At 45.4% G+C, this 19,700-nt stretch overlaps 4 protein-coding genes across 4 annotated transcripts; 2 read left to right on the top strand and 2 right to left on the bottom strand.

Annotated features, from left to right (window-relative positions):
• The first annotated feature begins 106 nt into the window (after nucleotides 1–106).
• On the top strand, nucleotides 107–2,547 carry CSUI_003901 (uracil phosphoribosyltransferase). Its single transcript, XM_068064096.1, has 3 exons — nucleotides 107–324; nucleotides 1,000–1,062; nucleotides 1,387–2,547. The coding sequence occupies exons 1-3, from the start codon at nucleotides 152–154 to the stop codon at nucleotides 1,403–1,405; spliced, it is 255 nt and encodes an 84-aa protein (XP_067923924.1). The 5' UTR covers nucleotides 107–151; the 3' UTR covers nucleotides 1,406–2,547.
• A 1,187-nt stretch (nucleotides 2,548–3,734) lies between these two features.
• CSUI_003902 (rna pseudouridine synthase superfamily protein) lies at nucleotides 3,735–7,158 on the bottom strand. Its single transcript, XM_068064097.1, has 4 exons — nucleotides 6,965–7,158; nucleotides 5,991–6,216; nucleotides 5,319–5,369; nucleotides 3,735–4,722 (listed from the first exon to the last, which is right to left on the bottom strand). The coding sequence occupies exons 1-4, from the start codon at nucleotides 7,127–7,129 to the stop codon at nucleotides 4,157–4,159; spliced, it is 1,008 nt and encodes a 335-aa protein (XP_067923925.1). The 5' UTR covers nucleotides 7,130–7,158; the 3' UTR covers nucleotides 3,735–4,156.
• A 280-nt stretch (nucleotides 7,159–7,438) lies between these two features.
• On the top strand, nucleotides 7,439–14,571 carry CSUI_003903 (uncharacterized protein). Its single transcript, XM_068064098.1, has 6 exons — nucleotides 7,439–7,531; nucleotides 8,437–8,511; nucleotides 9,636–9,959; nucleotides 11,039–11,996; nucleotides 13,226–14,000; nucleotides 14,453–14,571. Exons 5-6 carry the CDS (start codon nucleotides 13,285–13,287, stop codon nucleotides 14,511–14,513), a joined length of 777 nt encoding a protein of 258 aa, XP_067923926.1. The 5' UTR covers nucleotides 7,439–7,531; nucleotides 8,437–8,511; nucleotides 9,636–9,959; nucleotides 11,039–11,996; nucleotides 13,226–13,284; the 3' UTR covers nucleotides 14,514–14,571.
• A 502-nt stretch (nucleotides 14,572–15,073) lies between these two features.
• CSUI_003904 (scp family extracellular subfamily protein) lies at nucleotides 15,074–19,489 on the bottom strand. The gene is made up of 5 exons (XM_068064099.1): nucleotides 19,021–19,489; nucleotides 18,206–18,375; nucleotides 17,747–17,838; nucleotides 17,145–17,327; nucleotides 15,074–16,537 (listed from the first exon to the last, which is right to left on the bottom strand). The coding sequence occupies exons 1-5, from the start codon at nucleotides 19,124–19,126 to the stop codon at nucleotides 16,396–16,398; spliced, it is 693 nt and encodes a 230-aa protein (XP_067923927.1). The 5' UTR covers nucleotides 19,127–19,489; the 3' UTR covers nucleotides 15,074–16,395.
• Nucleotides 19,490–19,700: the final 211 nt, after the last annotated feature.

Consider the following 19,700-nt stretch of genomic DNA (forward strand, 5'->3'; position numbering starts at 1 on the left):
CCTGACCTCCCCCTTCTCATTTTTTCCTTTCTCCTTCTTCTTTTTCTTATCTTCTCCGACTTTCTCTTTCTACCCCTTTGCTTTTCTCCTTTTCTCCTTTCTTCAGCTGTTCTATCAGAAGCTTCCTCACGACATTAAAGATCGCTGGGTCATGCTCCTAGACCCCATGTGCGCGACGGCTGGGAGCGCATGCAGGGCGATTGATGTGCTCCTTCAAACAGGTGTTAAGGAAGATCGAATTATCTTCGTCAATCTCCTAAGCGCACCCCAAGGCATTCAGAAGCTCTTCAAAGAACACCCTCGTGTCCGCATGGTCACCGCAGCGTAAGTGCAAAGAAAGGCAGAATAAAACGTGAGATAAAGAAGAAGGAAAAGGCAGGATCGGACTATATAGGCCACATAGATAGAATAGATCGATTCAAGATTGATAGACTGGGAGGGAGTTTCTCGCTTCTTTTCCATCGCTCTTCTGTTTTCTTACGGGGAGTTGAAATTTTCTTTAGCTCAGGAACTATCCTTGTTGTATGAGTCTTGGGGGGGAAGGGTCTTTCTTACTACCTATACACATTCGGCTTATATGTGAGAAGCCTGGCAAGGAGAAGTCTCTTGCCAGCATGAGTGAGGATTCTCACGTTTCTAGGAGAAGAAGATCTCTCTCACGTATCTATCTGCTAGGGTGACTTCCACCTACACATTCATACATACATCTTCCTTTATTCGTTCATCTTGCCAAGGTAATCATCTATGTGTATGTAGATCTTTCTCCTTCTCTCTATGTGCATGAGGTGTGTGTAGCTGTGTGGTAGAGGATGTAGAAGGGACAGCCTGCGAAGATGAGGAGAAGGAGAAGAAGGCGGTCGATAGATATGGAATTAGATAACGAGGTCCTATCATCTTTATGAGACACATAGCTAGACGGTTTTCTTCTTTGTCTTCGTCTTTCCATTCTTCTGTATTGGTCTGTAGATTGCGATCATGATCTCTTCGCTTTTTTCACAGAGTTGACAGAGAGCTCGATACACGCAAGTACATTGTCCCAGGAATCGGAGATTTCGGTGATAGGTAAGTCATCGATTTGCATGGCTAGCTGTCTCCTAGGTAAGAGAAGAGGTGTCTAGACGTCTTGCTTGACTCAGACATGTATGCATGTCTGTATATCTCTTTCTTTCTCTCTCTGTCTGTTTTTTCTTTTTTCTCTCCCTTCACTCTCTCCCGTATCTCTATAGTACATAAACTTTCCATGCATACGACATCCTTTCTTCTTCTATCCATCTTCTATCAGTTGGATAAAGTCTTCATAAGATAAGCACCTGACTACGAGTCTATGTGTGGCAGTATCTCATTCAAAGAGAATCTTGTGTAAACTTTCTCACTCTTTCTTCTCAGATACTTTGGAACTTCATAGACGATGCTTCCTTCATTCTCTTTCGAGTCTACTCTCCACTTGGCGTGTCATTCGCTCCCCAAGTCTGTTCGTCGTTGTCTCGAGGAGCAACAGAAAGGAAGATCCTCGAGCTCTTCTTCTAGATGAAGCTTTTCATCTTCGTCTCTATCATTTACTGGAATACGGCATTCTACCATGAGAGATCTGCTTCTTTTCTCCAGCCTTGAGAATATCCTGCTACATAAACAGGTCACTCTGTACAGCACACACTCTGTCTGTATATAGGGGAAGAGAAGGAGGGTATCAATAGATGTATATATATATATATGTAGACGACTCTATTTATTATCTTTGTATATATGTTGGTGTGTGAGGGGCTCGAGCACCTATCAAACGCTATGAGAAGAAGCGGATGAGAGGAGTTGCAGGAGCGGTGGAGACATATATATCTTTATATTTGACTATCTTTACAAAGAGGATATATATGTATATGTATGTATGTATATACCTAATACATGTATATGAGGGTGAGATGCTAGGAAGCATGTGGCTGTGCTGAAGTTTAGAATATGAAGATTGATGGATGGATCGATCTGTCAGGAATGTGCTATCGCCGTGGAATCGACCTGAGGGTGACTTCGATTCTATAGATCCAAGTTTTTGCGAAGAATCCGGGATGTGCGACGGATTTGTGTCTTTATCGATCTATCCTTCTGTCCAACTTTAGTTGATCTGTCGTGGGAATTGAAGTAGACATGGATGAAGGCGGGGCTGTTAACATGCATCACCGCCATCAGCGCAGAAGAGACTCGCGCCGCCAAACTGCGGCCGAGAGGCACTCACTGTTTTTATCGTCTTTCTCTTCTATTCTTGTATGAAGGTCGTCTGTATGAGCCTATGAAAAGTCGGAAACGAATGAGGCCGCAGGCAAGATGATTAGGGTTGAACGATTCTGATGGAGCCGTAGATAGATCGATATGTGTCCGATCATCGACGGATAAGAAGGGGGTGCAGGTTCGTGCTTCCGTCACAGGAGAAGGCAGAGGACTGAGTAGGGGGAGTGACCGATGAACATTTCATAGAATGGAGTCTGGTCGTTGCTTTCCTTCCGTTTTATTCTTCCCTTATCTTTTCTTATTTCAAAGAACTCTTGTTGTCTCGAATATGAACAGCTCAGAAGAAGAAGAAGTAAAGAAAGAACTATCTTCGCCTCCCAAAATCTCGCCACAAACGCAACGCCCCTCCTTTCCCCAAGCTGCTTTCGTTCATATTTCTATCTTATCTTTATTCAGTGATAGTGATACCAGTCATGTGACCGGAGCAGTCTAGGCAGGCCCTGTCGTCATGGAGGGGAGCTCTCCTTTCCGTCTCCGAAGCAAAAATGATGCAGCGGTCCCAGCCGACAGTCTAGGTGGTCCCCCACAATCTATTAAAGAGAAATGAATGACCGAGCATTTTGGTGAGTTTTCTATCTATTTTGCAATGAGCTTAAGAATGCTTTTGCCAGAGACTCGCCCGCTGACTTCATGGCTGCGCAAATAGTCAACTCCTACCGCCTGCCTGGGGCATCCTAAATCGCATTCCTCACGAAATATTCATCCGTACATCGCCGAGGCCTCTTTCATGTAAAAAAGGCAGGCGTAGCTCGAAGACATCTCGGTTAAAAAATGAATTTCCTTGTCAGTGCGATGTCTCATGTCGAGACACCACGGTAAGAAGAGAAGTCTTCCAAATCCACCTTCATTCAGGTGAGCCAAGCAGTTGCCGACACGAACTACCGCATCTTTTCGAAGACTTCTTCGTGGTTTCGATGGAGTACCGCGACCACCAACTCTCTTAGGATGTCAGTGATGAGTGGCGAATGATTAACTTTTCTTTTGCCTTTCTCTGAGATCTCTTGAGCCAATATCTGGTGAGAGGGTGCACGGATCGTCTAAAACATAGCCTAGCTCTTTAGTAAGAAAGAAACCCCGTGATTTGGCTAGACAGGGAGCGTGAACAATGACGAAGCAAACTAGGCAATTGAGAATGAGCGATCGATCAAACAAGGCCGCGTGAGAGAATAGGAGCCGAGGAACAAGCTACAAAACTTAGATTACGATGGATAGTAGCTTCACTCCTGATGATCCGACTGCAGGTCACCTTCACAGGTCTTTTCCGTCAACTTATCAACGTAGGTACCTGTCTCACGCTCTGCTGTCGTCTACTGAGAAGACAAAAGCTACCTGGTGTATTTTGTCGTTTCGCTCAACAGATGTGAAGTCTTCTCAAGATCAACTCTTTAGTGGGTTTCTTGAATAGGATGGCAGATCGGAAACAAAAGACGAACTCAATCTCCGGTCAGAGACCGACTGAGTGACAAAGAAGAGGAAGAGCTCTTGGAATGATCTTGAGAGAACCGAGAACAAAGAGGACGAGTCGTGTCAGTCCCTTTCGCCGGCAAAACGAATTCAAAGCGTGGCTATGTACCATCCCATCGACTTACTCACCGAGCTTACAAGCAAAGATTTCTTTTTTCTTTCTTTCTTTCTTTCAAGTGGTCTCTATCCAGAAAAAATCGTAAGGAAAGATAACTAGCTACCATGGAGACTGAAATAGCCCTGGTCGCCTCGCCCCTTACAGTGGAATGAAGTGCCCGGGAGAAAAGGAAAGGAATCAAGAGGAAGAGAGGAAACTAAGAATATAAGAAAAGAGAGAAAGCGAGAAAGCAAACACAGGAGAGAGAGTGCATTCTACTGAAGAAGAATGAAAAGGAGTGGAAGACTTCATGCTCTATGACGGAGAGAGTGAAGGAGGATTCAGTTCAGGATCTAGAAAGAGGGCAAAATCATGGGGTGCTGTGACTTTCTGGGGAACTTCACTTAAATAAGAAACATTCTGTAAATGTCTTTTCTTCTTCTTTTTCTGCTTATCTTCTCCAAGACTTGGCGGATTCTGCTTGTCCTCTTCTATCTTTTCTGCTTTCAGGGGCCCTAAGACTTCTCTTTCTTTTAAAAGGCAAGAGGAAGTACAAGAGCCCCCAGTACGAAGGGAAAACTTCTTTCTCCTATTCTCCAACTCTCCTCCTTCACAAGATTTCACATGAGTCTCTTCCTTGGCATCCTCTACGCTTTTCTTATGTGCCTCTCCTTCTCTCTTTCCTCGCTCTTTCTCTCCCAGGTCTAGAGAGTTCCTAGAAGAAGAAGATTTAAGAGAAGACGACACCGATGGGAAGTAAAGTGTTGACGCATGCAAAAACATACGAAAAGGAAAGGAATCGTGAGGCCCTCCATAAGTTGAGTCTCCCACAATCGAATGGCCTACGTAGTGACAGTGTACACGTAGTTGGTGCCGCCGACCTGAAAGAAGAAGAAAAGACAGAAAGAAAGAGTTAGAAACAAAGAAAGAAAGACGAAGAGACAGAAGAGAAAGAAAGGGAGAAAGAAAAAGATATGACGGAGAAGAAAAGAACGTGGATGTGGACAGTTGAGAGAAAGGGACCGTCCCCTCCCTCGTCTTATCTTGTCGACTTGGGAGATGTCTGTAGAAAGGCAACCACCACGGAAGAAAGAAAGATGAAGAAAGGCTTCGTCGATGCAGAAGCTTCTGATACATATATATATATATGTACATATATACATATAGCTGTAGGTATTTAGAAGTAGGGAGGGGAAAGAGAGACCTAATACCTGATAAACTTGTTCTTCTGTATACGCCACTCTGTATAAGTATCTATCTGTTTGTCTCTGTGTATGTACACCCTCCAACTTATCTGCTTCTCCATCTATCTCTTCTACACATATCTACCCGTATGATACTGTGTGGTCTATCTACTTGTTTCTACATCTACTGTATCAACCTCTTGGAGCTCGTGGGCTTGACTATAGACATATATGTACATGTATGTCATGCGAGAGGTCTTCCGTCTCCGTCTCCGTCTCTTTCTTCTTCTAACCTGTGATGGGGCTAAGTTTGAGGAGGGTCGCCGGCTCTCCATGCAAAGGACCTGAAGGAGCAGTAGATAGTCAGTCATAACGCCGGAGAGATAGCTAGGGAGATAGAAACAAAGAATGGGATAGATAGAGGGTGATGTTGATAGATAGGGGTAGCTAGACAGAGACAGATAGTTGTGGATGGACGGGTAGATAGATAGAAAGGGAGGTCGATAAGAATGTATCGGCATAGCTAGATAGGCACATACAGACGTAGATATAGACAGGGTAAGTGGACATTAAAGACGAGATGACTGGTAGATAAAAAGGAAGATGAGACGATGAAGCGAGTCCTCCTCCTTTTTGTCTTTTTTAAGAGAGGGGAAAGAACAGAACGATAGAAATCCCCAGTGGATCGTCACATTAGAATAGACAGACTACAGGAGGGAGAAAGAGAAATAGAGACAGAGAGAAAGAATCGGAGAGAAAAAAAGCGGGGGAAGAAAGGCCGGCCCTGTCTCTCTCCTGTTGATGTATGAATGAGGACACCTCCAAAGACAGCTAACCCAAATGAGGCATGAAACACCCTCCTCTTCTTCTTCTTTCTAATCAGCTTTCTTTCCCTCTCTCTCTTTCTTCTGTCCTTGCTGTTGTTCTTCTTCTTCTACTTTTGCTTTCTTCTTTCCCCGTCTTACCCCTCAAATTGAAGTATCCCCTCATGAGCACCTGAAGCCGACTGACAGCTTTCTTCGCTCCTTTGTATTCTTCTCTCATCTTTATCTCTACCTTCTTCTTCTGCTTCTCAACTCCCGCAGAAGACTCTCCCCCGTGAGCCACGCAGTGAGAGGAGGGGTTGAAGAAGAGAGAGGAGTTCTCTGACAACGATAGGGGGGAGAGAGGGAAACCTTTCCTATCTGTCGCCTACAAGAGCAAAGAGAGAGAGAAAGAAAGAAAGTGAGAACGAAAGAGAGAAATCTACCTATCAGATGAAGATCTACAGCCCAGAAGTCTTTCACGTTCTACTTCTAACTAGGGAGGAGGTTGAGGGAGGCGCAACTCTAGATAGGACTCTCAGTAGTAGAAGGATAAGAATCACATGAGAGAGAGAGAGAGACAGAGACAGCAGTGAGTCAACAGGGGAGACAGGAGTGCATGCATGACGGTGACGTAAACTCCGAGTTATGCCTACAAGGTCTCTCAGAATGATAGGAGCAAGGGAAGAAGAAAAGAAAAAAGAGCCCAGTGAGTTTATGTTGTAGTCCCTCGATGTTCTGTTTGGCGTTGTGGGGATTCTCATGTAACGAAGTAGATACCTACGAAAACATAGGAAGGATTAGACTCCCTACATAGAACCTGACGGCTCTAATACAAAGCCCCAGGATGACCAGAGATACGTGGAATATCGGTCTATCCATCTACCTTCAATCTATCTACCTTCCCCTAATCTCTTCTTAATCGATCTGTAGGTGAATGAATTGTTGGGCCAAACTAAGCCGTCTAACGGGATGAGCACTAACTACATCTCTACAGTGTATAGACATGTCATCCATATTCATAAAGGTCCTATGAAAAAGCAGAGAGATATGGGGATCGATACGGAGAGGCCTGAGATCCACAGACAGTGCGACTGAAGACAGATAGGCAAGAGATGTCTACGAAAGATTCTTACGATCATCTTAAAAGGATGAGAAGGATGAGGAGCAATGCCTGTCTCCACCTCAACCACATTCCACTTGGGGTGTCCATACACCAGAGCTGCATATTCTTTATAGATACGATGAGCTTGAAGAAGATCTTGAACTTCTCGAGCCGTCTCTTTATTATGCGCGAGCATCAGAAGGCCTGACGTAGCGTAATCTAGGAGGAGTCACACAGAAAAAGAGAAGAAAAGAAAGCGAGCAGAATTCACGGAAATAGAAAGAAAGAAAGAAATGGAACGTGGGCCAGAAGAATTAAAGGAGGAAACGATAGATTAAAGATAGATAGATAGATAGATAGATAGATAGATAGATAGATAGATAGATAGATAGATAGATAGATAGATAGATAGATAGATAGATAGATAGATAGATCTCGGTATACATATACATATATAGTCTAGCTAAGCATATAAATGTACGGATATGTATCTGTCTGGCGACAGATGGTGTTAGACCTACCAATCACTCTCGGCCTTTCTTCACTACGTAGGTTGGAGGACGAAGAAGTAGAAGATGCTACTTCCCTCTGTCCTTATGTATGTCTGCCGGAGTCTTTAGATGATAATACCCTAGATATGTAGAGATACAGACAAAGAGAAGGGGAAGGGGAAGGGGAAGGAGAAAGAGAGAGAGAGAGGGCGGTTAGGAGCGCATGACACCCATCTTCTTTCTCCTTCGTGTTTGCTACATCTCTGAATCTTTTCTACCTAGATATGGAGGGAGAGAGAGGGATTTCTATAGGCTCATAGATAGAATCCAAGTCATCTGTATTAGATCTCTCACACGGTAGTGGTAGCGCTAAGCAGAAGGCTATTATCCTAGTGACGAGAGCCTTTGCTGTAATACATTGTAAATTCGCTTCTTTTCCTATGCTCATAATTGCTTGTATGGATATACAGCTTCGGTGGATGGACTGATAGATTAATGAGATCTATAGATCGATCGTCACTCCTTCTATAGACAAACAAAAGTCTTTCATGGTTTTGCTTAACACGTCATATAGAAAGGCCTTTCTTCAAGCGATAAAGCGATTCTCGAAACGACGTGAAGTGCAGGCAACCTTGCCCAGTCTAGAAAGATAAAGAAAGAGAGATAGATCCAGATAATTGTTTGTTTCTCTATTTCCACAGAGATATTTAGATAGATAGATGAAGACAGATAGGTAGGTAAATTGAAAGGGAGATAGATTAAAGGTAGGTCGGTTGAAGATAGATAGATTAAAGATAGGTAGATTTGCGATACATCTTTTTCCTTCTCTCTCTGTAGTAGAGTTCATGCCCTTTCCAAAAGTTGTCATGTGAAAAAGATTCATCAAGCGAGGTGGGATGTTGACGAAGATGATAGGAGTCTCTTATGATTCGTTCAGGTGTCTGTACACCTGAGGTGGTAGAGATTTTTTTGTGTCTTTGCATGCGTCATTGGGTTTGGTGTGCTTTTTAAGAAAATCAAGCACGATGAAGATGGAAGTGGCGAACAAGAACATTCACAGGCATATTATATAATTAAGGCTAGTCAAGTAAGAAGAAAAGCTTCTCTGTCCATCTAACCGAAGAGAGCGTCACTCTCTCTCCGCTTCTTCTCATACCTCGCTACTGTATATACACCTCGGGGGATGAACAGAGACGAGACCTATACAGATCTATACATAGAGAGAGAGATGGATATATATATATATAGGGGTAGGAATGGAAAGGCGAACGATAGGGAGAGATCATGGATGTCTTGTTTGCCATAGATAAAAGGAATGACATGTTGTGAAGATCAAAATTCGAGAGGAGGGGAAAAAAGAAAAGAAATGAAAGACTGGAATTTTCTAGCTGGGGTGTGCATGTCTACACATACATATGTATACATACACATCTTGCTGAAACTGCGCGCAGAAGAAGAAGTAATGATCTAAGTTCCTGTTTATGTATGTACACATCACTACATTCTGTGTACATCTGTCTATATCTATCTATCTATATCTGTTTCTTTCTCTAGCTGTCTGTCTCTCTATATATGTGTGACTCGGCATGTTTTGTCTCTTTCTTTCCTTATGACCGAGTGAGGTTTCGATCCTCTTCTTTTCTAAGCTGTCTAGCGTATCGAGAAGTCTCATTACCTTTCTCATGCTTCGGAGAAAGCGTGCTGGTCTGTCAACTGAAGCGGTCTCCTAGGTTCCTTTCTTCTTCTTCTTTCTCGAGCCTTCTTTGAGAAACTACATGCCGGGTAGCGCCTCTTTCCTTCTGTCTATCGCGGAAAGCCCCGGGTGAAGAGTAGAGAGAATAAGAAGGTACAGGGTTCTCTGAAGAAGAAGAAGAGAAAAGAAGAGATACAAAACTGCGGCCGTTTCTATTGACCTCGATACTCTCTAATGATTGATCTACTTAGAAAGATATCGAGATGAAGAAGATGGAGAGAGATGGCCTCATGTTCCACGACAGACTAGCTGCTGCTTATGCATGTCTTTCTTTCTCATCGTCTTCTACCCTTTCTCGTTTGACCCTCATCACGACTACCGGGTGTATATACACCGATTTGAAGAAGAAGGAAGACAAGAGTGGGGGTTTGGTGCTATGCGATATGATAAAGAAAGACCATGTTTCATCCTGTTTCTTTCTCTCACTCTATCCTTGTATCTCTGTTTGAACACCCCAGGCAAAAGAAGAGCTTCAGAGAATTGGCGATGATTTGGATCAGAAAATCCGAGACGCCGAGAGAGAGTCAAGATGTCTAGAGAGTACTCTTCTCCACCTAAAGATTCGAAATGACCGATATAAATCCGCGCTACTCGAGGAGAATAGCTTTGTAGCGACACAGAAACGAACCCGAGATGACTTGGAGGCTCAGCTGAAAGACACACACGATCTTCTCTTCGAGCAGAAACGTCGTATAGATGAATTAAAGAGACAGATAGAAGGAGAAAAGGAGAAACTTCAAGAAGCAAGAAAGCATCAGGAATTACTTCACACACATCGCAAGGTCAGTCAGATGAAACGCAGACAAGATCAGATTCTTCTCTCGTTGCTCGTCGTCGATGGAAGTCTCTTCTTCTTCTTTCTTTTGCTCCTCTTCCTTCTTGAAGTTGTTCTTCTTGTCCTCCTCACTGGGTCTCTGTGGGATAGGTATGCCTGAGCCGATACACGCTAGAGGGGAGAGGGAAGAAGACTAGGAAAGAACATGTTTGCATGAAGTGTCTTTTATATCTTTACATAAAGTGACTTGCGTAGGAGGGCTTGGATAAAGAGAATGAGAATGAAGGAGGACACGGGGTGTCTCTACCTTCATCCATGTAGAAAAGTAGCAAGTGTAGATGCCTGCTTATTTCCTTCTCTTTCTATGTAGATATTTGCATATATACATCTGCATAACATCTTCGGAAAAAGACAGACCGTACACGTACTCGTGTATATTCACGAAGCTTACCAGGATGCGAACCCTATGTGTTGGGCTGCACGGAGACAGGGTCCATTGTACACCGTCAGGTGTATGTACACCTCGTGAAGTACCTCTCAGACACAATACTCGTAGGCGCTTCGTTTCTTTCCCGCTCTCTTTTTCACACTCTCCTCTCTACCTGTCAGGGTTCCTTATATGCACCCTTCTGAAAAGGCTTTTTGTATTTCGATTTACCGACACTTCCTTCATATTTCCATCTCATCCTTCTAGCTGCAAAGTCAAGACCACTAAAGAACAAACATCCTCTGGTTTGAAGGAGAGACGAGGCGGCTATCTTGATAGGAGCAAGCGACCTACTCATTATGTATAGACAGTATCCTCCTCCTATATATATATACATCATGAGAATGTCTTTGTCTCTTTCGCACCGTCTCCTTACATGGTCTATATCATCTCTTTCTCTTTTCTATCTATCTCATCCTTGAAGTACCTGAGAGCCATAGTGATAGACTTCTTCCCTTCGGCTTATCTAAGGTGACTATTCCCCCTTTGTGTTTCTTCCCTTCTTTCTCTCGCTCTTATTTATGACCCTGGAATTAATCTTTTTCTTCTTCTCTTTTCTTCTGATCTTTTTCTTCTTTCATCTCTTTCTCTCCACCCAGAGAACGATGGATAAGCTTGAAGATCTCCAGAAAGAAATTCAGGAGCAGAAACAGAAGTTGAAGAGAGCTTCTCAGCATCACCGGCGGCTAAGAAAAGTTTACCAAGCGAAAGGCTATCTTCCTCCTTCCAAGATTTTATCTCCTAGGAAAAGTCAAGGGGGGAAGGAGAGAATAAGAGCAGCAGGAGAAGAACAAGAAGAAGAAGAGAGCTCTTCATCGCTGATAGGATTTAATCCAGAAACTCAATCAAATATCGAGATGGAACCTCATCTAGAAAGCTTGAAGAATCACCTGCAAACTCTTCTCTACTGTATCGGGTAATTTTCATCGAAAATGAAAGGAAGCACGAGAATACATTCATGGAGATTCTATCATCATCTATCCATCTATTCATTCACCTCTCTCTTCTTTCCGGTTTCCCCACCTCCACCTTCCCCCGCTTCCCACCTTCTCATCTTCTCGTTTGTATCTCTTCTTTCTCCTTCCGTCCTTCTCGTCGTTGCTTGTGCTTTCCTCGCATTACTCGACATACTAAACATGAGAGAGAGAGAGAGAGCGGAACATATATATATATTTGTATATGTGTATATGTTAGGTAGGCATGGGCTGCTTTTGATCACGCCAAATCCCCTCCTTCTCGACAATTATGTAGAGAAAGAGGATTCAGAAGAGATGCTGTCTGGCGACCTTCCTTCTACTTCACGTATTTCTTTCTTAACACTTCTTCTGCTTGACTCCATGAGCTTTAGAAGGAAGCTGAGACATGTAGGAGAAGATGACGGGATATGGATGACTGAGAAGTACCACCCCCTCCCCCAGGAACGAGAGAAGGCAGGAAGAACGTTTTAGAAAAGGATAGGAAAGGGAGTGAAGTAAAGAAATGTTGTCGGTTCTTCTTGAAAGAAAGCTTTTCATCCATCCCGCAGACTTCTGCCTTCTTTTCCGTCTCCTGTAGAGAGTAAGTATCTCCTGTGAAAGGGTAGCTGTTCATGCCTTGTCTATTCTTAGCGAATATTCAACTAAAGCGTATATCTCTCTCTTACACATCATATACTTACATAGAGATGCATATCGATTTACACATAGAGATATACGTCCATAGATGTAGACATACATGTAATGGCATAGATGCCTCGGCCGGTGTAACTAAACCGCTATACAACTTTGAAGCAGACTTTCCTTCTGGCCGTAAGTTTCTTTGTAGCTAGATAGATGGCTGTCGCCGGCATAGCTAGATGACCAGAGACGGAGACAAGAAGGGGAGGGGGTACATACAACATGGGTATGGAGGCCTTGTTGTATTGAAGAGCATCGAAGCACATTCTGTCGATGTCTTTCTTCTTAACAACGATTCATTCTTCACCCCGATCTTGGAGTCAGTTGAGGTGACTGAATGTGATCTCTCCAGAACGGCTCTACAGGAACTTCCAGAAGCTTCTGAAGAAAAACTCAAGCAGGCTTTGGCTGTCCATGGTCGGCTTATCTACGGAGATGACACAGGAGGGGAGACTTCTCCTCTGTTGCTGCCAGCTAGCTAGCTATATATCTATATATGTATCGACATAGAATCGTATGTATCGCCACTGAGTCTTATATTACGCGGTCTAGATCTTCGACAACTTTCCTTACCAAGCCCCGTCGTTCTTCTCAAGGAAGTCCTCAAGGCACCAGCCAGTCCGTTTCTCTCGTCTTGGTGTATGTCTTCATGCATGTATGTGTGTATCTATGTATGTATTGATCTATGTGTGTATGTGTTTCCTCCTGTCGTGAGGGAGAGAAACGCATGGGAGAGAGAAGGACGAAAACGCAGTCTAGTAAGTTAATGGTCTTTGCTAGACTCGCCCAAGTGAAGAGTGTGTGAGTGTACATAGTTAGAGTTTTAGATGTAGATACAAAGATATGCCTATAGAACGAGATATACGATCTACAGATCAACGGATTTACTCGAGCACCTTACAGACTCTCCTTTTCATCTCTGATCGAGTCCACCTATAAAACTATACATAGCCGCGCGTGTTCGCATAAAAAGGAGATCCATAGCCCATAGCCCATACATCATAGACTTCAAAACTTATGATTGGCCAGCCGGAGACGTATGGGGGACAGATGATAGGATGACTACATCTTTCGGTTTGATAGCTTTCTTTCTTGACGTTCTTTTTTCTTCTTTGCTTTTCTTTCTCTCAGGCGTTCAGTTTTCATCCTCCTCACGTCCTGTTTCAGCCGCGTCATCCCTGTGTAGTCTGATGAGTTTCGCTAGCTATAGTAGTAGCGGAGGCGTGTCTAGTGTGTCGCTAGAAGACAGCCCGGGAGTCTTGGGTGGTGCAGCAGGGGGGAACAGCTCTAAATCACCAAGTCTCTCTTTAGTCTGTTCGCCTTCTCCATCCAGCCATTCACCTGGAGGCAACATCCCCTTATCAGTGAAAAGTAAGAGTCTCCTTCAACAGCAGGGAAGTAAAACTTCTGTCCAGCTTCATAGCAGCAGTCTAGGACTAGGAGGGGTACGAGGATTCCCGGCTGGCAATGGACGCAGCCACACCGATCTACTTTTACAAGGCGGAGGGTGTAATCTGTTTCGACAGGATTCCCCGACATCCTCGTCAGCCCTGACAAGAAGACGTCGAAGTTTCGGGGGACTGCCAAGCTCAAAAAGTTTTCTACTAAGTCCTTCTCCGGTGGTGTCTTCGCAACAAACACCACATTCTCCTGAGGAGGACATGAGGAAAACAAGCAATCGATGTGCTGCCAACTTGATTGATAAGAACTCATCATCGATGGCTCGACGAGCTAGCGATAGCTGTGTAGTGAGAACGTGGGGGTTCGATGATTCCCTTCAATCCGGACGCGAGAGGAATTCAAAACAGCAAGTCAGGCACCCCCCAACTCCATCTTTACCTTATACAGATGAAAAGAACTCCAAAAGATCATCCAAGAACGTGTCACTGACAAGCAGCCGAAAGAGGTGAGATGAATGAACGAGGAAGGAGGAAGAGGGCGGCGAGCAGGAATCTACCGTAGAACATTCCTTCTTGCTCTCCTTTTCTGTGCCGTCGTGTGTGTTCGTTCATTCGCTAGTAGCTACTATCCTCCATACCTGAACGACATCTGCTGCTAAGAACACACCCTCATCTTCCTCCACTATGGGTTCGTTGTATCTCTTCTCTCTTCAACAGTCTTTATCGTTTGTGCTCGCTTAAGCTGAATGCTTCCTAGCCTTCGCTGCTGCCTACCCCCCCCTTCACGCGTTCACAGCCAAGTCAAGCCAGTAATTCATATGAAGGGGAGACCTCTACCCCTTTATGTATGATCTGTATGCGCTGTGTGGAGTTAGCGGGATATCGGTGTTGAATTTGCTTCTCCCACATTTTCTTTCATTGCTTCCGGTTCGTTCCTGTCTTTCTCATTGTTCTTCAGCTCCGCGTCTATCCAAGGCAGCGAAAGAACTTCTTACCCAGCAGCACCAACACCTCAGTGAACGTTTCGGCAATCGCAGACCTCCCACTCTTGGTTGCTTCATTCTCCCTTCTCACCAGTCATATCGGCTGCTCCTTTGTTGTAATTCTTTTAGCCCCCGACTGACTCTCTACTGTAACTTCACAACTTCTCTGTTTTCCTTTCTTACACCTCCCCTTCCTAGAGGTTCACTGAGAAGGAAGAATAACTCGTCAACGAAATTCTCCAAAGGATCACACGACAACTTTTGTCATCTTTCCTTTGCAACTTAAGTACCCTCTCCGCTCAGTCGGTTCTGATCTAAGCTGCCCAACAAGTCTCTATTCATGGAAAACTCGCGAAGTAACTGACGGCGAAGAAAGAACACTCCTACTGGTGCGGCCCGCTGGCTAGCTAGCTAGCTAGAGTCGACTGCAGAACGAATGAGATTCAGAAACTTCGATGATGTCTGGAGTGCTGTGCCATAAAGAATCCTTTCATCCACCCACGCATCCCTACACTCGAGATTCCAGGAGGGACCTCGAGTGTGTGATTGAGTGCGTTTGTTTCTGCGCTTCATTCTTTCTTGTCAATGCAAATATTGAACGTTGTCGGAAGATCGATCGGACCAAGTTGGTAGGAGTTCAGTAGCTAGCACTGGAGAGGGAGGAGGAGACATTTTTACAGTCACATGACTAGCTAGAAAGACGCGTACAAAAGAAGTACCCGTCTCTCTAGCTAGTCACTCTTCTTGCACCTTCTCCCTGCTGCGTCAAACCGCCTTTCCCTCGATCCCTGCTGCCCGCTCTTCTTCAAAGTCCTTCTATCCTAAGCTAGCACCACCCTTGCGTTAGTTCGCTCTCGGACAGCCAATCAACCAAGGCGTGATTGAAACAAGAAAGAAGACAGATGGAGATGACACAATAGCTCGGGAATGAGGATATTTGTCAAGGTGAAGCAACCTTGACGCACGGACACACACACACCCCCAGTCCCATCCCTTTCTCGTGTCGTCAAGACCATCCTTTCTGCTTTGCTGTAGCTGCGGAACACCAAGTCCCGTTTCTCTCTTGTTCTTCTTTTTCCGGGCATGGGCTTTCTCGCAATCACCCGTGGCGCACTCCAACACTTGCTAAATCGAGAGAAAGAGCTACCACCCCTATAACGCCCGCTGGATGATCATAAAAAAGTGAAGCACAGTTTGCAGAGGGATACATACATCAGTAAGATGCAGGCAGGCACCACAGCCACACACATACATATGAGGGTGTCGTCAATTCTTTCTTACAAGAAGACTGTCGCACCCCGTGTGCCTCTCCCCTCTCCCATAATGAAGACCAGAATAACAACCTTCGTTCCTCGCCATCATAGCAAACTGCTGAATGAACGCTCCTCCTCCTTTCTATACGACTATAGAGAGAGAAGGAGGAGCGTTCATTCAGCATATGTAAAAAAGGCAAGAGGGAAAAGGCGCGATATAAAACGGGTAGCCTACCTATCTATCCCAACCCACAAGGGGCAATGTACTTACAAGATTAATGGCGTGGTTCACCGTGGTCGTGAGACCAAACCAAACAAAGCGCGGCACCAGCAAGCAAGCAGGACTGGCAGGCAGACACACTCACGCTGTGATAAAATGAAAGGAAAGCACTGCATGCTATAAATATATATATATCTCTTGTAGCATCATGATATCCTTCTTCCCCCCCCTCTTTCAAGAGAGGGCTCCAACCTCTTATCTCTTCACGCAGAGACACGCTCCCTCCGACGACGTCATGATGCTGCGAGAGTCATTGAAAGTTTCCTCGTTCAGAACTCTGAACACATCTACATCGCTCTTGTGCAGCTTCAATCACTGGCATAAAAAATCCGAAAGTAAACGGGGAATTCATTCTTCTTGCTGAATGGAAAAAGTCCTTTCTCATTTAGAAAGCAAACTGAAAGAAAGCTGCGCTAATCGAGAGAAGAACAGTCGAACCAACGAATGACGATGAAAGTCCAAAGCCTGCTGAGCCCGGGGTGGGAGTCTTGTCTCCACGGGATACAATGGCTTTCCACGTCGCCTCTCTGAGAGCAAGGAAAAACAAAAAAGAACAAAGGATAGGTACATACACAGTACAGGTGTATGCCCATCTAACGTCCTACGTGAGAATTGGATTCACCATGAATCATTCTTATAGACACCTTTGAAGCTCTTCTTGTCTATCAATAATGATAACAAATCAAACCCGCTCCTAACGGGGGGGTGATCACAAGCTCACACGAGACATCGTCGTTCATTCTGCATGCATGTACCAAGCGCACTGTACAGCTTGAAGTCATGCTAAGCCGACCGCTTGTAGATACACCATCATACAGATACTCGGAGTGTAGCTAACTGTGTTTGTCACACGCTTCTTGTGCGGTTCTTCAGACCCTGCGTTCCGGAAGCTAGAAAGAATCGAAGTTGTCGTCTCCCCCACGTGAAGAAGAAACCAGACTGTTTCGTGTCTTCATCGCATGCACAGGTGTATATACACATAGGTATGTATAAATATATACATACGTGGATATATGTACATCCGTGTGCGTATCTAGGCCTCTTGTATGTGCCAAGCCATGTACCGGGGAACGAGGTGGCTGAAAGACGACGCAGAAAGAGAGAGAAAGCCCAAGAGAATTTTGAGGAACTTACGAGAAAGGAGCCATTCCAACATAGTTCCCAGCAGGACTGTAGAGACAGAAGACCGGATTACTGTTCTGGCTACAGCCCTTGATCATGAAGCACCCCAGCCCGACGCTCGAAGACCACATGACTTGTGTGAAATGCCCGACCATTCCGAAGTGACTTGACGACCAGTGCGTCCCCGGATAGGTCCTGCATGCACATATCATCGAAGGAGTCGAAAAAGAGCAAGAAAGGAACACGATCACACGATCAAAAGTGGACATATCACGCAAGGTCTACACGCCGTACACAGGGCATGTATACGCCTACGGCATGTATACGACAGCCACACGACGTGTACACAGCAGGATCCAGCCGCAACGGGGGTGTAGAGACAGAGAGATTGCAAAGAAATAAAGGGAAAACTACTGCGCGGTCACGTATTACTGAAATCGATAAGAAACGTCGAAACCCCTCGATACCGGGTGCTATATAGAGATATAGGCATAGATACATGGACACACATAGACTCCGAGACTCCGGAACGTATACATAAGTCAGCATGACATGTCTCTCTCTGTATATACATATATGAGGGGCATACACTTGTACGTGTATGAGCATCTTACCCTCCGAAGTTTTGGTATTCCTTATACCACAAGCTGACAGGCTCTTGGCAGCTCGTAGCTGCCCTCGTGCTGTCAAAGATGTTCTCCCCAAGCTGAGAAAGAGACAGACAGCATACATAGGGAGACACACAAGCACACAATCTTGTTTTGTATGTAGGTTCGGAACCTACTAGGCCTAATTAAGATTAAAGAAAGCGGACGTGGCGAAATGACGTATCCGAGCGAACAGCTGTATGTACCGCGAGTCTACTTAAAAGCCGATCGACTTCACAGGTAGTCTGGAATATCGCGGGTGAAGACGGCCTACAATATAGAAGACGGATGTCTGGGTTACATCGACATAAATGTTCTATACAGTAGTCCGTAGAAGCTCAAAGACATGCTTTTCGTGCCTTCCGCTGCGAAGAGGCGTCTTTTCTTCTCGACCTGCGTAAACAAAGAGAGTACCGAGGTCCTTACCTTCGCGTCCTTAGCCTCAGTACTATGTTGGACGGAGGCGCAGTTTGACTTCATTAACTTTTCGGCGACCACCTTCATAACTTTCTTTGCGTTGCTATCTGCCTTCATCGCCGGTACGGCATTGCTGCCTAAGCCGTCCTGTCGGTAAGCGTTGTGCCATTTCAAACAATCTGTGAACAGAAGACAGCCAAACGAAATCTCGAGGAAAAACCAGCTGTAGAAGATCTACACGACAGACGTAAAGAGTGAAATAAGAGATGTACGAAGAGAAGAGGAGGCTCTCAGTCGTCCGAGCATGAAGACCAATCACTAAGCGTGGACAAAGAGTTCCGTCCAACGATAATGGGGTGCGCTGCAGATGGGTAGGTTTCGTAGGAAGAGTAACCTAAACTGGGGCCTTTCTTTGAAGTGACTTGTGCGATCTGAAGAATATGAGGGGATTGATGAAACCGTTGTGTCAACAAGCCGCAAAGGAAGCGGACGAACAAGGCGGGAGCATCACCACCGGGGACAGACCACATGAAAACTGTCCCCTTGCCCAGTTTTTCTCCGCTCCTCCGTGACTGTTCCACATACAGTAGCAGACAAGCACGATAGACCATGCAGTTGTGGCGGCGGCCGTTGCCATGGTGTGCTGCTTTTCCGGTTGCAGGGCCGACCTTCGCGGAAAAAACGGGGGTGCGACGGGACGCCAGACTGGGATCGACTCGTTCGTTCGCCGATTTTCCTTGAATCGGCTGAAGAGAATTGTGCGTGCTCAGCTAAAAACCTTGACAAGGACGGCAATCAAGATACGTCTCTGTCATTGATCTCACCTGAAGTTATATCCTGGTACTCGCCGCCGGCCTTGGCGCCCTGAAAGAGCATGGCCGCCCCAACGCTCAACCCGAGAACCCCTAACAGGAAGCGCTTTCGTGCCATTTTCTTGAGGAACTGCTAATAAGGAAAACGTAATGTAATGGACTCTTCGGCCCACCCGCACCTGTCGTGCAACGCAGAGGCCTATGGAGCGTGAAGTTTCACAGAGAACGGGTAACAGAGATACCACGGAACATACAGCTCATGTGCAGCTGGCTTCACGGAGGACAAAGAGGAGAAAGCAAGGCACAGAACATAGCCCTTAAAATAGACGAAACAAAGACAGTGAGCAATGCACCTGGTGGACAGAGGAACGAGACGAGGAAAACCAAGAGGTCGTGGGGCTGGCTTGGCTGCCCGTAGCAACGGACCAAGCCATGGTCAGGGGCCACGGACGTTGCCGGCTCCTCCCTCCCATGCCCCCCTCCCTCTGTCCTCTCGGTCGTTATTCCCTTAGGACACATCCGACTCGATGCGGCGTCACCGGAAAAGTGGATTAGGACGAGGACCACTTTGAGTAACTAATTCTCACAGGAAACAGCGTATCACCGCCGTCTGAGCACAGACTACCACTGCTTGTTGTGTACCGCTTGGCGGCCATACAACAGCAGACTTGGACGAAAGCCAGCGCAACGAG

This window comes from Cystoisospora suis (assembly GCF_002600585.1).
Source record: "Cystoisospora suis strain Wien I chromosome Unknown contig_1758, whole genome shotgun sequence".
NCBI lineage: Eukaryota > Apicomplexa > Conoidasida > Eucoccidiorida > Sarcocystidae > Cystoisospora > Cystoisospora suis.

What these genes read in the sequence shown, in the direction of transcription:
- CSUI_003901 (XM_068064096.1), top strand. Translation starts at nt 152, where the DNA reads ATGCTCCTAGACCCCATGTGCGCGACGGCTGGGAGCGCATGCAGGGCG. An exon ending in GTCCGCATGGTCACCGCAGC is followed by an intron (nt 325 to 999) that starts GTAAGTGCAAAG and finishes CTTTTTTCACAG; the next exon opens with AGTTGACAGAGAGCTCGATA.
- CSUI_003902 (XM_068064097.1), bottom strand. Translation starts at nt 7,129, where the DNA reads ATGCTCGCGCATAATAAAGAGACGGCTCGAGAAGTTCAAGATCTTCTT. An exon ending in CTCATCCTTTTAAGATGATC is followed by an intron (nt 6,217 to 6,964) that starts GTAAGAATCTTT and finishes TTGCTCTTGTAG; the next exon opens with GCGACAGATAGGAAAGGTTT. An exon ending in GGGATACTTCAATTTGAGGG is followed by an intron (nt 5,370 to 5,990) that starts GTAAGACGGGGA and finishes CTGCTCCTTCAG; the next exon opens with GTCCTTTGCATGGAGAGCCG.
- CSUI_003903 (XM_068064098.1), top strand. Translation starts at nt 13,285, where the DNA reads ATGAGTTTCGCTAGCTATAGTAGTAGCGGAGGCGTGTCTAGTGTGTCG. An exon ending in CTGACAAGCAGCCGAAAGAG is followed by an intron (nt 14,001 to 14,452) that starts GTGAGATGAATG and finishes ATTGTTCTTCAG; the next exon opens with CTCCGCGTCTATCCAAGGCA.
- CSUI_003904 (XM_068064099.1), bottom strand. Translation starts at nt 19,126, where the DNA reads ATGGCACGAAAGCGCTTCCTGTTAGGGGTTCTCGGGTTGAGCGTTGGG. An exon ending in CTGAGGCTAAGGACGCGAAG is followed by an intron (nt 17,839 to 18,205) that starts GTAAGGACCTCG and finishes TCTCTTTCTCAG; the next exon opens with CTTGGGGAGAACATCTTTGA. An exon ending in GAATACCAAAACTTCGGAGG is followed by an intron (nt 17,328 to 17,746) that starts GTAAGATGCTCA and finishes ATGTGCATGCAG; the next exon opens with GACCTATCCGGGGACGCACT.